The 17381-nt window shown below is 41.1% G+C and overlaps 1 protein-coding gene across 3 annotated transcripts in view; it reads left to right on the forward strand.

Moving 5' to 3' along the window:
• The window catches only part of LOC311064937 (glutaminase kidney isoform, mitochondrial-like), a 50632-nt gene extending 37885 nt beyond the window's left edge, over nucleotides 1-12747 (forward strand). For 2 of the 3 annotated variants that reach the window (XM_084085018.1, XM_084085019.1), the window contains 5 exons: nucleotides 2052-2144; nucleotides 4804-4865; nucleotides 7335-7411; nucleotides 7616-7679; nucleotides 9448-12747. In XM_084085018.1, coding sequence (XP_083941144.1) covers nucleotides 2052-2144; nucleotides 4804-4865; nucleotides 7335-7411; nucleotides 7616-7679; nucleotides 9448-9598 — 447 coding nt within the window. In that variant the 3' untranslated portion in view covers nucleotides 9599-12747. Of the gene's footprint in view, nucleotides 1-2051; nucleotides 2145-4803; nucleotides 4866-7334; nucleotides 7522-7615; nucleotides 7680-9447 lie in introns of all 3 variants that reach the window. The other variant, XR_014602767.1, reaches the window with a different exon arrangement.
• Nucleotides 12748-17381: the final 4634 nt, after the last annotated feature.

The following is a 17381-nucleotide window of genomic DNA, read 5'->3' on the forward strand; positions in this document are numbered from 1 at the left end:
TCCTTTCAACACTGTCTTTCAGATATCTAGGAATTTCATTGATATTAATCAATTAATTCTTATCTAATCTAATTTGGAGCAGTTTAAAACAGTTTCCCTTATTACTGTACATAAATGTGTTGTTTTATACAGAATGCTGAGAATGTAGCATAGATAAAAAAAAATAACTTGTAAATCCCAAGGCTAAGCCTTAGTTTGTTTATTTGAAGGTTTTCTTTATAATTTATTTCATCTGGGATATATGTTTTTAAAATTCATTTATTTCATAAGACTTATATATTTAAAATTATTATTTTACGAATAAAAAAGTATATGTCTTAATGTGACAGTTAATGCATGTACCTCGTGAATAAAAAGGCTTTATTTAATTTCATGTATTAAAAAGAGGATAAGAGAAAATATAGTTTTTTAAAATAAATAATCAAGGTTTTCAGTAATTTGTCTGGAAAATAAATGTGCTAAAAAAATCGTAAAAAAATCGTGAAGAATCGTATCGTGAACCTCGAATCGTGATTCGAATCGTATCGTGAGTTGAGTGAATCGTTACATGCCTACTGAACGCTCTATAGTAATGATTACTATAATAATAAAGCTTTATTTATATAGCACCTTTCGAAAACAAAGTTACAAAGTGCTTCACAGAGATAAAATACACCATACAGTAGAAGAGCACAAACAAATAAATACAACATATGAAAACATTAACACATCCACCGCCAAGGGCTAATCTCATAATTTACTCACCAGTGCCAAGGTTTTATTGTTGTTTTTTGTTTTTTTCAGGTCGCCATAGGCCCCGCTAAAATCCTTTAGATTGCGCGATCCACTGTTTGTAAACAACGTGCACATGTCCTGGTGTCTACTCGTCGAGACCGCGTGTCAAACGGAGGCGCCATGTTTGAGTTCTGACCGTTTATGTTAACATGGGAAATGCGAGGAGGAAAAACTACATAGGTTTTACAAGGCTTTTAGTGTACGACTTAGAATGGAGGCCGACGGGAAACAAAAAACGGGACCTCACTTCCGGTCGACTTCTGGTGGTGTTACACTGAAAATGGTCCCCCTAGAAAATTGAAAAAAAAAAAAAGAAAAATCGAAAAAAAGGAAAAAACACCCGGACCGTAGGACTACGGTTTCGGCGCTTAACAGTTGGATTTAACGGACCGTAGGACTACTTGGCGGTTAATGTGTTAAAAGCAAAAAAAAAAGAAAGAATTCATGCAGCAGTACAGTATAGGACACAATGGGTAACAGCATTTTAGGGAATAATAAGCAACTCTATGTAAGTGGCTTTTCAGGGGGGATTTGAACCGGGGCACAGACTCAGACTCTAAGGGGAGAGGGCATTCCAGAGAGTCGGGGCTCTAAAAGCGAAGGCCCGATCACCTTTAGTTTTTTTTTTCATGGGAGAATGGGATTTCGAGTAGAGCTTTGTCTGAGGACCTCAGGAATTGCACTCTGTTTTTTTATGGCTCAAGTAGGTCGTAGATGTACGAAGGGGCCGGACCAGAGATGGCATTAACCCTTTAAGACCTGAAGCCGATTCTACATGTCTCCTAGATCCCAACAATTTTCTGAAAAACGTATGTTTCTATATCAGTGGTGCTCAATCTTTTTCACGTCAAGGACCCCCAAAATGATATGTATTTGGCCGCGGACCCCCATTAAAATATTTTGTTCCAGGGACCCCCAGAAGCAAAGATTTGAGTTAAAAATGTTCGCTTTAAAAATATATATATTCAAAGATTTGCACACATTTTCACGAATTTTCAAAAATAGCAGATTTACAAGATACAAGATACAAGATGTAAAATAATGCTTTTTAGCTCAAATCAAAAAGTGACACAGATGCGTTCCAGGTCTTAATGGGTTAAAAGACGGTGGTGACTCATAGGTTAGAGAAGAGCGACCATCTAGCATCAAAACACACAACATGCGTCGAAATAAGTCATTGCCATTGGATTGACATACGTCAAAAGAACACGTCATTGGCAGTCAATGAGTTGAAGTACAGTCTAATAAAGTATTGAATATTAATATGCATCTTTCAGGACCTGGTGGAGCTGTTCAACTTTCACAACTACGACAACCTGAGACACTTTGCCAAGAAACACGACCCCCGAAGAGAGGGAGGGGACCAGAGGGTAAGACCCGCACACGCACACGCACGCGCACACACACACGCGCACACAAATCGAACCGAAAATGACGTTCGATACAGTGTATCGAAATCCAATCTCGGAGCCCAGAGTACAACTGAAAAGGAAAAACAGCGACCTCTGCTGTTCGTTCCTCCTCAGTTATACTCTGGGACAATGCCGACGCAGCACATGTGGGCAAGGAAACCGGGGTTTAAGTCTGCCTTCACCGCTCCACTTCCGCGTGGTGCGACTACGTTTGCGTTCCCACTAACAATATTTCTACACGGAACACTAACACCACTTCTCCCAGAGAACATGGATGGTTTTGGTTATAAGCCCACTTGTTTCTATGATGAAAGAGTAAGTTCAAATGTGAATATCTTTCCGTGGTTTTGTCTGCTCCGCGGACGCTATTGTTAAATTAGTTTCGGTTAGTTTCCAGTAGGGAATGATCGACGGACACGTGAATCCCGCCCACTACATTTGATTGGGTAAAGCGCGGCCTGCTTCCTGATCTGAAGGCACGCCCACTCCCACACAGTGTGTACACGTTCTGACGAACCTTCGGGACAGATTCCGACGCGGTGCAGAATCTGTTCTTGAGAGATTAATCGAAATCAAAAGCCGTATCGCGATTCAAGGGTTAATTAAAAAAAAAACATGCTAACGCGCATGCGCACATCCGATTGCACGTCCGGGTGAAGCCATGTTTTTCCGTGCATCGCGCATGCGTGCTTACGACGGGGGAGGGGGAAAAAAAGACGACGGGACAAACCCACACGCACCACAGAGGAGAGAGAGACCGCTGTAGCGTTGCGTCTGTGCTACTACTTTACATTTCACCATGGCCACTGCTGAAGCCAGCGGTGGTAATGATGACACACAAACGGAAGAATTGGAAAACCCTCCCGCTTCCTTTTAAGTCAAAAGTCTGGCAATATTTTGGCTTCCCAGTGAATTATGAGGGCACCCGACGCGTTGTTGACAAAACGGCTACCGTTTGTCCATTATGCTCCACATTGATAGTTGCTCCGTCTTCTCTTTTTCCCCTCTACACCTATACCTCTCGGCCAAAACTAATAATAATAATAATATGCTATTTTTGGCTAAAGTTCACCTCATAAAAGGGATGGGGTTAAGGTAAAAAAAAATCAAGACAATAGCCTAAATTAATAATCATATAGCCCTAAAAGCTGAAAAAAAGGATGTTTTAAAAATATATATCGTATTGAATCGAATCATGACCTTAAAAACCCCTCACACACACACACACACACACACACACGCACACACACACACACACACACACACACACACACACACACACACACACACACACACAGGTGAGGCTAATGTGTCATAATTCATGTCGATTGATTGACAACTGGACTAGAAGATATTTAAATATTTGTCTAAACTATGAAGAGGATTTATTTATGTATGTATTGCCTCTGAGGCGAGGAGAGGACTGACAGTCACCCTCTTGTGTCTTTATTGTCCATAAACATAAGAAGAAGACGTTTCTATGATGGTCACCTGACATACAAACATGGCTGCAAAATGGCTGCTTATGTGTTGAATAATGTGGCATTCACACTGACTGGATACAACGATACAAAGCATGGCAGCGAGTCTATCGCAGAGTCACTGTTTAATTGTGAGTGTGAGATCATAACCTCAGTAAAACTATGCCTACCCCTTATCTCAAGAAACACTATGTCATAGATGGGCAACTGGCGGCCCGGGGGCCACATGCGGCCCCCACCTTCACTTAATGCGGCCTGCAGGTTAATATCGGATTATTGATTTCAGCTGTTTACAATTCCAAACATGCAAATATGACCCGTTTTAATTACTTCAGTCTATATTAGTAGCGTAATGACTAGTATTACAATTCTATTGTCTCTATTCATGTCCAATGTATTTGTATTTAAGTTCATAAGTATAACTAAATGCATTTGAAATTAAATAAAAATGTTACTTTTCAGGATTCCAAAAATAAAATAGCAAAAAAAAAAACAGGATTACAATTAAAAAATAGCCGATCTACAAGCTCAAAATGCGTCGCAGTGCGACGCATTTTGAGCTTGTAGATCGGCTATTTTTGCTATTTTGGTGTGACATAGAATGACGAAGTAGGGCATTCATTTGCGAAAAAAGTTAAATCACGGAGATAAGAGATTTGGGGCGGCCATAGCTGAATGGTTAGTGAGCCCGCCTAGGGAGCCAGAGGCCCTGGTTGCCCCAGGATCGATTCCAGGCCAGGTCAGCATATGTGTCGATGAAATGAAATTTGTCCCTGAGCAAGACTCTTAACCCCTAATTGCTCACAGGTTCTCATTGGAAACAAGACCGCAAGGACTTTCATGAACGACCTGTTAAAAGGAATTATCCTTATCCTTAGAGGTGTCTGCCCGACAGTATATGCAATTTGGCCCTCTGGAGTGAGTGTGGAAATATAGTGGCCCTCTGCATCATCAAAGTTGCCCACCGCTGCACTATGTGTAAACCTAAGAATGCCAAATCATGATCACCTCAACACATTGTCGGGGACAGGGATCGGACCAGTGACCTTCGGACTCATAGGCTGCCTCTTGAGTCAATCCCTGAGTCTGTGACTCAGGGATTGATTGAGAATGTCTGTGTTTGTGTTTTCCTGCAGGTGAAATCTGTGATCAACCTGCTGTTTGCTGCTTATACTGGAGACACGTCTGCACTGAGGAGGTGAGGAAAGAGTTAATGTATACCTGTCTGCACTGAGGAGGTGAGGAACTTGATTATTATTAAGTGTGTGCCTGCCATGCCAAAGGCAAAACACGTCTTGTAATCCGCCATTTTTTTTCACCCAGTGCCAATTGCCTAAGCTCGTAATTCTGGGAGCTACTCTCCCCCTGCCAGCCCTAGGGAGAGCCCCGAACTGAGCTCATGCTTCCTTCAATGCATGAGGAGTGAGCAGGCCGCTCCTCATCACCTGACAGGGGGGAGTTTCCCCAGTAGGACGTAGCGCGTGGAAGGAACACGTTATTCCAACCAGTTCCTTTCCCCTCCATCAGGCGCCCCGGCTGACCAGGGGGAGGCAGTATAGAGACCAGGATTACTGCATGTTTTTGTGAGGGTACCTACCCTAGGGGCCACGGGGAGAACATGCAAACTCCACACAGAAAGGCCCTTTCACCAACCCCACCAATATATGGGCACCGATGACACAGAGGAGAGAACACGTCCCCAGCGCCCACAGTGTCCGAGGCGGGAATCTAACCCAGGACCTTCTAGCTGTGAGGCAACGGCGTTACCGACTGCGCCACCGTGCCCGCCGCCATAATCCGCCAAACTTAAAAATATTTAATATCCTTAAATTTCTCGCCGTTACCAAGGCCACGTAATACGCAACAAAGAACGGGGAAAAAAAACTTTGATTAATTTTTCCAGAAAAATCAGAAAACACCTCACTTTGGAGCCACATTACTCTGGCATACTGTTACGTCGAAACGTGACACAGCCCACGCTAACAGGGACTTTATCATGGTTCAACCGGTATTCAAATACGTCTCTGTAATCATAGTTCAAAGTTTGGGTGGTTTAAGCCAACTTTCGAGATCTATAGTGCGGCAGACGAGGAACTCCAGCTCCCAGAATGCTAAATGCTTCAAACTTGGTGGGTGGTACCACAGACTTCCAATTTAATCAAAATTTCTGGTTTGTCTGATTGCCTTGAAACTTCACCCACACACTCTCTGAGGGGTGTGGAGTTCAGTGGTGCAACCCGGAAGTGGATCTGTTCACTTCCAGTTTTACTAAGGTCGCACAGGTATGACAATGGACCTGGGTGTGCTGCAAGTGCATCGCTGCTTGGCATCAGTGTTATAGCAGTGTTTAACACTTCAAATGACCATACTTCAGTGTTATAGCAGTGTTTACCACTTCAAATGACCATACTTCAGTGTTATAGCAGTGTTTAACACTTCAAATGACCATATTTCAGTGACCAGCGCAGCATAGGACTAGGTTTAAAGGCCGCTTTGCCGCCTGAAAATCTAGTAGTTTCAAATGTACAGAATGCTGTTTAGATAGCATGTTGCTCAGACAGATTCTAGGTTCATTGTACAGATTAACCCTTTAAGACCTGAAGCCGATTCTACATGTCTCCTAAATCCCAACAGTTTTCTGAAAAACGTATGTTTCTATATCGGTGGTTCTCAAACTTTTTCATGTCAAGGACCCCCAAAACTATATGTATGTGGCCGCGGACCCCCATCAAAATATTTTGTTCCAGGGACCCCCCAGAAGCAAAGATTTGAGTTAAAAATGTTCGCTTTAAAAATCTATATATTCAAAGATTTGCACACATTTTCACAAATTATCAAAAATAGCAGATCTACAAGCTCGTAGCTCGGTGCCGCGCTATGAGCTTGTAGATCTGCTATTTTTGAATAGCCCAAAGTGTAAAATAATGCCTTTTTAGCTCAAATCTAAAAATGACACAGTTCCAGGTCTTAATGGGTTAAATACAGCAACACGTCTCTCTCACCAAATTGTGTTCAGTGTCTGTGATAATTGGCAGTCGCCATATATGGAGGAGGCGATGCTTCCTGTACCCGTGATCTGTATCCTGAGACACTTGTTGAGTTTTACCAAGTTTGTGTTCAAGAATGTCTTATTAAGACATCCACTGCCAAGGGCTAATCTCAGAATGTACTCACCAGTGCCAAGGTTTTTTTGTTGTTTTTTGTTTTTTTCACGTCGCCATATACCTTGTTAAAATCCAAAAAAGTGAGCTCTGCTTTGTTTACATACATCGCCGAGATCTGCCTGCGTCTACTGCAAAAGACCACGTGTCAAACGGGGCAGCCATGTTTGAGTTCTGACCGTTTATGTTAACATGGGAAATGCGAGGAGAAAAAACTTCAAGGCCCTAAAATGGACTTTTAGTGTGCGCCTTAGAATGGAGGCCGACGGGAAACGAAAAACGGGATCGCAAATAGTTTCGACTTCCGGTGGTGTTACACTGAAAATGGTCCGTGTAGAAAATTGAAAAAAAAAAAAAAAATCGAAAAAAAGGAAATAGCACCCGGACCGTAGGACTACGGTCTCGGCAGTTAATGTGTTAAATGTGAACGCAAATAAACTAACTGTGTGTGTGTGTGTGTGTGTGCGCGTGTGTGTGCGTGCGTGTGTGTGTGCGTGTGCGTGTAGGTTTGCGTTGTCTTCCATGGACATGGAACAAAGGGATTATGACTCCAGAACAGCTCTCCATGTAGCAGCAGCAGAAGGTCAAATATGATGATTATAATTATCATTATTAGTCACGGTAGGTTTTGTAGTTTGTCCTGTTGTGTGTCCGTGTTAGTCTGTGGCTAACTGTGTGTGTGTGTGTGTGTGTGTGTGTGTGTGTGTGTGTGTGTGTGTGTGTGTGTGTGTGTGTGTGTGTGTGTGTGTGTGTGTGTGTGTGTGTGTGTGTGTGTGTGTGTGTGTAGGACATGGAGAGGTGGTGCGTTTCCTGTTGGAGGCCTGCAAGGTCAACCCTGTTCCCAAAGACAGGTTCGTACCATAGATTACATACTGTACCATAGATTACATACTGTACCATAGATTACATACTGTCTGTACCATAGATTCAGCACGGTGCCCACCGGACAGTTTTGTGGTGGGGGGGGGGGGGGGGGGGGCTGCTGCACGAGAAAAAAGGACGCTCTGCTTCCAAATTCACCCCAAGGTTGGTGCCCTGTGCTGCGTTGCTTTTATCCGCCAGATTGGGACGTTCACGGCATATTTTGCGTTCATCATCGGTGCCGAGTGCCTCTAACAGCCGCTGCTGGCTGCGTGCACGCAGCGAGGCGATGCGAGGCAACACTCACACAATCACGTGCAGCATGCGTCCTCTCCCCCTCCGCCCTAATGGCTGTACATGGGGCCGACGCGTGCTTTAGAGTGATTGTGTGAGTGTGGCTTCAGGAAGTAAATTCTTAGCCTCGATCTCCAGGCTTTAATTTTTTAGTTTTGCTAAAAAAATAAAAGCTTGGAAATTCCTGTCCCAGCTGTTGGTACGCAAAAGCGCCTCGCGTCGTCTGATGTGGTGCGCATTATTTATTTTGGGTGCACCAGTTATGTGCACCGCCTGGGTATAACACACCCATGGACACGTGGTGTGCTACACTTCAGACACCATGGTGTTAGGTTGTGTGTTTTGATGCGCTGGTGTTTATTAGATGTGTGTACTTTCAGGTGGGGTATAACACACCCACGGACACCGTGGTGTGTAAGGTTGTGTGTTTCGATGCGCTGGTGTTTATTAGATTTTGATTTGATTTTTTCTTTATTAAAGTGTCATGCTTCCAAAGGAAGCCCAGCCCATATGGACTTACAGGACACTAGTATTTCATTTAACAAACGATGAACCAACATAATAATTCAAAACAATAAACAAACAAATAACAAACTAAAACACTCAAGCTTCCTGCCCATGGCAGATTACATAAATACAACTTAAAATACAACATTGGGCCTGTTACCTCACATCTTAACAGAGGACCGGACAAGAACCTATTTGAAGAGATGAGATTGTCTTCTACTCCAGGCACTAGAAACAAAATGTGCCGTCTTAAATACCTCATAATTAAACAACCACTCCAACTTCTGGCCATCATCTTGCCAGAATAGATCAGGTTTTTGTTTTTTGCATTACATCAAATAAAGGAACCCTCAAATCGTCATACAGAGTACAATAAAACATAAAATGGAATTAATTTTCGACATCCTTCAGGTCACATACATTGCATATTCTATTCTCTTCTGGCACAGCTGAGAACCGACCAACCTCAATAGCAAGAGGCAGGATACCAGCTCTCAGCTGAGCACACAATGACCGCTGGTTTCTGGTTAAAAAGGATTTGACATAGGACTCAGTACCAAAACACTGCTTAATGTGGACATATGATCTTAGTTTTGGCTTAGACCATATGTCGTTTGACCATTTCTCTTTGTAATTACAAAATATTTTTTCTTTCAACAGGTTAATGTTACAACGAAGCATATTATGAAAGATATAAGCCAAATCTGCCTCTCTGAGAATAGAAAAAACTTCCTTTATCCAGGGGTCATTGTGAGCCTTGGCCCAGTTGAAGACCTTTTTTGTTAGCCTATCCTCTGGCAGATTAATGAGACGATTCCACAACCGTATCACTTCTCCTTTTTGATGTGTATTAGATGTGTGTACTTTCAGGTGGGGTATAACACACCCACGGACACCGTGGTGTGTAAGGTTGTGTGTTTTGATGCGCTGGTGTTTATTAGATATGTGTACTTTCAGGTGGGGTAACACACCCATGGACGAGGCTCTTCACTTCGGACACCACGAGGTGGTAAAGATCCTTCAGGACTATGACAACCAGCCCCGCCCCCAGAAGAGCAGCGACGAGGTCAAAGAGACGGCCGAGAAGAACCTGGATGGCCTGCTGTAGGGGGCGCTGTGCCCCGCTCTCTAAAAGACACGCCCTCATGCTGCAGGGGGCGCTGTTTCCTCCCTCTCTAAAAGACACAACACCCTTCATGCTGTAGGGGGGGCGCTGTTTCCTCCCTCTAATGCTGCAGTCTGTGGACCACCATGCTAATTGTTTGTTTCCAATAAGTAGGAGCTTAAAGGAGTAGTTCACCCAGAAAAGAAATACTTATTTTCTATCAAGTACACACCCCATGAAGCCTTGAATTCATGGAGATTTTTTTTTTTTTTTTTTTTCGCATTCCTGAGCCTCCTAGTCTCCTACGGGAGACATTAGCATCTTTCTGCCATCATCAGGAATGTCTCAGGAATGCTCCATGAATCCAAGGCTCCATGGGGTGTGGAATTGAGAGAAAATAAGGGTGCCTTCACACCTGGATGTTTTAGTGCGATTAAAACGAACCCTGGAGCGTATTGTCGGAAAGTGCGGTTCGTTTGCGCTGGTGTTTGAACACTCATTGCAACTCCGGTGCGGACCAAAACAAAACAACCCTAGTTCGCCAAAAAAAACGGGGGTCTCGGTTCGCTTCCAAGTGCACCAGAGTTGGCTTCACTGTAGATGTGAATGCAATCCCATTACATTACATTAAATGACATAATGTAATGTAGGTGTGAATGCAATTCAAACCAAAAATAGCAAGTAAACCAAAATACTCGATAATAATGGTTATAGTAGTGCATATGTTTTTCAATGTATTATTCTATAAAGGATGATAACTTCCGACCAAATCATTAACTTATTATAACAATGTTGACCAAATAGGAATAATTTAAACCAAATGCCAAATGCATGACTTGCAAAAAGATCGCCTTTGTGAATGGGTAAAAAACAGGGTTATAATATCACTGGCCCATCATCCATCTGACTTGTGTATTTCTAGTGGGGATTTTAGGAAAGGGGCTGTGCGTCATTCTGACAGAAAGCCAGAAACAATACATTTTTGCAGTTTCACTAGAACTCCATTAGTCCAAAAATGTACGGTAATAATAAATAGGCCTACCACAATGAAATACATAATAAATAAAATAGACAATGAAATTAATGAATAAAAAACACAATCATATTTTTTAAAATAGCCTACAATAAAATAAATGTATTTATTTATTTATTTCATTGTGGTGTTTATTTGGACCAATGGGACTTCCATAAGTTTCCCTAGAAATGCTGTCCAATAAACGAGTGACCGTTTCAACTACAAGACATGTTTATAATATTATTATTATTATGTTTACACTTTGTCAGTGTGAATGCAAAACACACCAAATGGGAAATGCAACAATGTTTTAACTTCAGCCCCGAATCTCACCGAGTCTACCGAACTACCAAACTACTACTAGTCTACCGAACTACCAAACTACTACTAGTCTACCGAACTACCAAACTACTACTAGTCTACCGAACTACCAAACTACTACTAGTCTACCGAACTACCAAACTACTACTAGTCTACCGAACTACCAAACTACTACTAGTCTACCGAACTACCAAACTACTAGTCTACCGAACTACCAAACTACTACAAGTCTACCGAATTACAGGTGTGAATTTGCCCTAAGTCATGTTTTGGGTGAACTACTCCTTTAAAGTTCTACTACATCAGTTCCAACACGATGGATTGATCATTGTTCTATTAATAGAGCTCAACAGTGATGTTATTGTTCTGTTAATAGAGCTCAACAGTGATGTTATGGTTCTGTTAGTAGAGCTCAACAGTGATGTTATTGTTCTATTAATAGAGCTCAACAGTGATGTTATTGTTCTGTTAATAGAGCTCAACAGTGATGTTATTGTTCTATTAATAGAGCTCAACAGTGATGTCATTGTTTATTAATAGAGCTCAACAGTGATGTTATTGTTCTATCAACACATTGAGTGCCATAACCGTAGATCTACGGGAGGAGAATTATTTGTTCCACATGGGGCGCTCTAACGCAACTTTGGAATGATCCGCGGACTGTAAAATAGAATGGACGGATGTGAATCCTGTCCAAAAAACCTACCTCCCGTCCACTCCCATTATAAGATCTTTGGAAAAGCTCCATGTCTCCAAATATTTTTTACCGTGGTGAAAACGAGCCATTTTCGACGGGCGATCACTCTGCAATGGCGGATCGCGTTAGAAATGTTATTGTTCCAGGCGATAGTCGGGACCCTCGACCATCGTGCACGCACCCTTTGTTTACATCCGCGTCCTCGTGGAGCCGTCTACAGCTCTAAACAGCGCAGCGTAAACGGTAAGAACGCTGGCATTAGATGTACCCTGTTTTAAAAAAACCTCTGGCACTAAATGTGTTAATAGAGCTCAACAGTGATGTTATTGTTCTATTAATAGAGCTCAACAGTGATGTTATTGTTCTGTTAATAGAGCTCAACAGTGATGTTATTGTTCTATTAATAGAGCTCAACAGTGATGTTATTGTTCTGTTAATAGAGCTCAACAGTGATGTTATTGTTCTATTAATAGAGCTCAACAGTGATGTTATTGTTCTATTAATAGAGCTCAACAGTGATGTTATTGTTTATTAATAGAGCTCAACAGTGATGTTATTAATTGTTCTATTAATAGAACTCAACAGTGATGTTATTGTTCTATTGATAGAGCTCAACAGTGATGTTATTGTTCTGTTAATAGAGCTCAACAGTGATGTCATTGTTTATTAATAGAGCTCAACAGTGATGTTATTGTTTATTAATAGAGCTCAACAGTGATGTTATTGTTCTATTAATAGAGCTCAACAGTGATGTTATTGTTCTATTAATAGAGCTCAACAGTGATATTATTGTTCTATTAATAGAGCTCAACAGTGATGTTGCCACAAAGTATACAATCCCCTTCATCAAACATCACAGGTTTACGAGTGTAAAGAACTGGCTGAATTATTATTATTATTTTAATTTGAGTAGTTTTAGTTTCAGAGGATGGAGACGAAGACAGAACGCTCTATCACCATCGTCTCTATTGTCTCATTCAATTTTGCGCTTAAGTTTTTTATTTTGTTTTATTTTTTTAACTTTCTGTTTTGTTTGTAAACTGGGATCATTTTTCCAGCATGCTTTGCGCTCAGGCTGTACAATGCTGCTTCTTTCATTTTATACACTGTTGTATTTTAGATGCTATTTACATATAATATGATTATATGTAATTAATAATATAATTATATATATATATATATATATATATATATATATATATATATATATATGTATATGTATATATGTAAGCTGTAAATTGTTTATTTATGTACACCAGAGGTAGAACAGTTGTGTGACATGAGCAGCTAGAGATGTTCAATGTATTTTTGGAAGTATGTGGAGGGCTCTGTGCTTGGTCCCCTCCCTGTTTCCCTCTACACCAAATCGCTCGGCCGGAAATAGCCGAGCTTGTAGATCTGCTGGATGTTTGAACAGGTTCTGCTCTGAATGTGTTGAATTCATGTTAATAAATTCAAATCTAATTATAATCTAATTGCTAGGGATCCACTCATATATCGGCCACTTATCGGCATCTGCAAATACGTTGACGTTCGCCGATGGCCAGTGTTGGAACTACACGTTACAAAGTACCACGTTACTCGTTACTGTAACGCCACTACTTTTTGCGGTAACTAGTTGTGTCATCATAGTGAGCTACACTAGATGAAGGTTGAGAGTTGTGTCATCATAGTGAGGCTACAGTAGATGAAGGTTGAGAGTTGTGTCATCATAGTGAGGCTACAGTAGATGAAGGTTGAGAGTTGTGTCATCATAGTGAGCTACACTAGATGAAGGTTGAGAGTTGTGTCATCATAGTGAGCTACAGTAGATGAAGGTTGAGAGTTGTGTCATCATAGTGAGCTACAGTAGATGAAGGTTGAGAGTTGTGTCATCATAGTGAGCTACACTAGATGAAGGTTGAGAGTTGTGTCATAGTGAGGCTACAGTAGATGAAGGTTGAGAGTTGTGTCATCATAGTGAGGCTACAGTAGATGAAGGTTGAAAGTTGTGTCATCATAGTGAGGCTACAGTAGATGAAGGTTGAGAGTTGTGTCATCATAGTGAGGCTACAGTAGATGAAGGTTGAGAGATGTGTCATCATAGTGAGGCTACAGTAGATGAAGGTTGAGAGTTGTGTCATCATAGTGAGCTACACTAGATGAAGGTTGAGAGTTGTGTCATCATAGTGAGCTACACTAGATGAAGGTTGAGAGTTGTGTCATCATAGTGAGCTACACTAGATGAAGGTTGAGAGTTGTGTCATCATAGTGAACTACAGTAGATGAAGGTTGAGAGTTGTGTCATCATAGTGAGGCTACAGTAGATGAAGGTTGAGAGTTGTGTCATCATAGTGAGGCTACAGTAGATGAAGGTTGAGAGTTGTGTCATCATAGTGAGGCTACAGTAGATGAAGGTTGAAAGTTGTGTCATCATAGTGAGGCTACAGTAGATGAAGGTTGAGAGTTGTGTCATCATAGTGAGCTACACTAGATGAAGGTTGAGAGTTGTGTCATCATAGTGAGCTACACTAGATGAAGGTTGAGAGTTGTGTCATCATAGTGAGGCTACAGTAGATGAAGGTTGAGAGTTGTGTCATCATAGTGAGCTACAATAGATGAAGGTTGAGAGTTGTGTCATCATAGTGAGCTACACTAGATGAAGGTTGAGAGTTGTGTCATCATAGTGAGCTACACTAGATGAAGGTTGAGAGTTGTGTCATCATAGTGAGGCTACAGTAGATGAAGGTTGAGAGTTGTGTCATCATAGTGAGCTACACTAGATGAAGGTTGAGAGTTGTGTCATCATAGTGAGGCTACAGTAGATGAAGGTTGAGAGTTGTGTCATCATAGTGAGGCTACAGTAGATGAAGGTTGAGAGATGTGTCATCATAGTGAGCTACACTAGATGAAGGTTGAGAGTTGTGTCATCATAGTGAGCTACAATAGGTGAAGGTTGAGAGTTGTGTCATCATAGTGAGCTACACTAGATGAAGGTTGAGAGTGATGATAATGTTGTTGATAATGTATTTAGGTAAAGTGAGGATAATATAAAGACACGTTCTAGTAAAGTTCTGACAATGTGTAAAATCACCAACTTTGATGAGGGAGTGTTCTTTTATTTTTCATTTCCTGAAAAGTTAATAATTTGCACATAGTTGGTTTCTGCCCGACAACAGAGACATACATTTTGAAGTCTAAATAAATAAATAAAAGTAACTACAGTAACGTAACTAGTTACTTTTAAAATGCTGTAGCTAGTAACGTGTCCAACACTGCCGATGGCAGTAGCCCGTGTGTGTGTGTGTGTGTGTGGATATGTATAATATGGATATATATGTGTGTGTATATATATATATATACATACATACAGTAGCCCATATGCTAGATGTTGGTGAATTGCAACATGTTTTACAACAGAGATGTACGTATTTGTTTCCCTGGTGGTGTAAGAGGGGAAAATAATAACGACACAAACAAACAAACAAACAAATCTCTGTGTATTTGTATCACCGTCATTTTACACATTGGTGTCGGTATCAGCCCACAATTTACATTTGTACAAATGGAACCTCATGGACCTGTATGGGTCCATTTGGTTCCATTGGTACACTCTCAGAGTAAGGGTCCATTTGGAACCCCCTAGGAATGTAAAGGGGACCCTTAAGGAATCAGACTGTTAAGGAACCGGAATGGTTAAAACTCTAAAGTACCCAGCCCTACGCCTCAGTGGAGCCCCCTAGTGGAGCTCATACAGTTAGTAAATTATAATTATAAAATAATTATAATATAGTTGTTGTATAATTATAATATCTGAATGTGTTGTGGATTCATGTAATGAATATATTTTACTATATAATATTAGTCATGTTAGTCAATATATTTTACTATATATTAGTCATCTTTCATGTCCATGTGCACTGTGGTACGTGTGTATTATCATTATTATTATTATTATTATTGTAAAGAACTAATTTGAGTTGAATGGGGGAAAGGTGGCTGGAATTATTCAAGTATTATAAATAATCTTTATAAATGTTATATTTGATCCAGCCTCTAATGAACCAGCATTCATTCAGAACAAACATTTATGAATATTTAAATCATCTTGCATTGGAGATTGGCACAGTACACTTTATTATTTTCTTTGTTTATTTAGAAAAAAAAACAATTCCCAAAAATGATTTTATTTGACCAAAGTTTTTTTTTTTATGAGACTTATCATTTTGTTTGATTCATTCATAAAATGTTGTGCCTTTTGCCCAGGATTCCAAAATCAGATCTGAATCAAATGGTGTTTTTTTTTTCTTTTTCCTTTTTGATTAATTAAAGTTGAACACAAAACGATTGGTATTTACAGTAAACCCCGCCCAATTAAACATTTCTCTTTTTTCTCTAAATTTAGAACAGCCAATATTTTTTTTTACCCCCCTTTTCTCCACAATGTAGTCGTTATGCTAAATAATTCCTCCCCCCCATATTTCTGTGTTGCCACTGCTGTATCCTACTGACTCACCTGCCAGTGAGGAGCCCCCACCGGGAGGATGTAGAGCCTTCGTCCTACTCCTCCCACGCAACACTCCCTGCTGACAGGCTCCGCCCCCAGCCCGTAGGAGTACATGCAGTGACACTTATCCTCCTCCTTCTCGCCCGGCCCCTCCCCCGAAAACGGGCCGATTGTGTTATTATAGACGCCCGACAAAGCCTGATGCACCACGGTGGATTCGAACCCCCAACCTCTGTGGTGGTGGGCAGGGACTTTCCCACTGCTCCCACCTAGTGGTGGTGGGCAGGTACTTTCCCACTGCTCCACCCGAGCGCTCCCAAATAAACATTTAAAAAAGTCAATATACGTAAATCTGCTACTAATGCTATTTATTGTACCATGAAGTAAACAGCATATAGGGCCATAAATTAATGAATTAATACTGTTTGAACCAGAGCTGTAGTGAATGTAAACATTTGTCTAATGAACGCCAGTATGTCATTAATCAATTAATTAGTTAATTAATTAAACACTATTTGTCCCCAAAGGTGAATCAATGCACCATTTTTGAACAACAGAATGTATGAAGGATAATTCTCTTTTGATGTGTTTGTTGTTGAATGTCGTGTGACGGATGTTCCATCAGATGTCAAAATGTAAACCAATACAATATGATTGTCAAATAAACAAATATATGAACATTGTGTTCTTATTTACCCACACAAACACATGTGTATGTGACAAATATATGAACATTGTGTTCTTATTTACCCACACAAACACATGTGTATGTGACAAATATATGAACATTGTGTTCTTATTTACCCACACAAACACATGTGTATGTGACATGACACACTGCTGACACACGCATGTCTATTGTCTATGTGTTGTGTTCTAACTCTAATAAAGACAAACATCACATGGATGCACCTGGGACGTATCATCAGTGTTGTAGCCTGGGGTCATCGGGTGTTTCGGGTCTTGCAACAACATACACCCTCGCCCAGGTGACCCAGCCGGGGTTGATCAAGCCTCGACTTACGTCCCAGTAGCTACCCACGGTCAGTCCTTTTAGGGGAACACTCAGTCCGCTTCTCCAGAACTACTCTGCCGGGACTGGGGAGAGGAGAGGCTCTGGCACGTGGAGGGACTAGGCTCTGTGGATGGCCTCCTGGCCGGGCTCCTCCTTCGTCTTACCAGGTCCAGGACCTGAGCGTTGCACCAGACTCCCCCCGTTCCAAACATTTCCTTCTGGCGTGATGGTTTCTTGGGCCGTGGTGGTACT

Source organism: Gymnoscopelus microlampas (assembly GCF_963454915.1).
Source record: "Gymnoscopelus microlampas genome assembly, chromosome: 17".
In the NCBI taxonomy this organism is placed as follows: domain Eukaryota; kingdom Metazoa; phylum Chordata; class Actinopteri; order Myctophiformes; family Myctophidae; genus Gymnoscopelus; species Gymnoscopelus microlampas.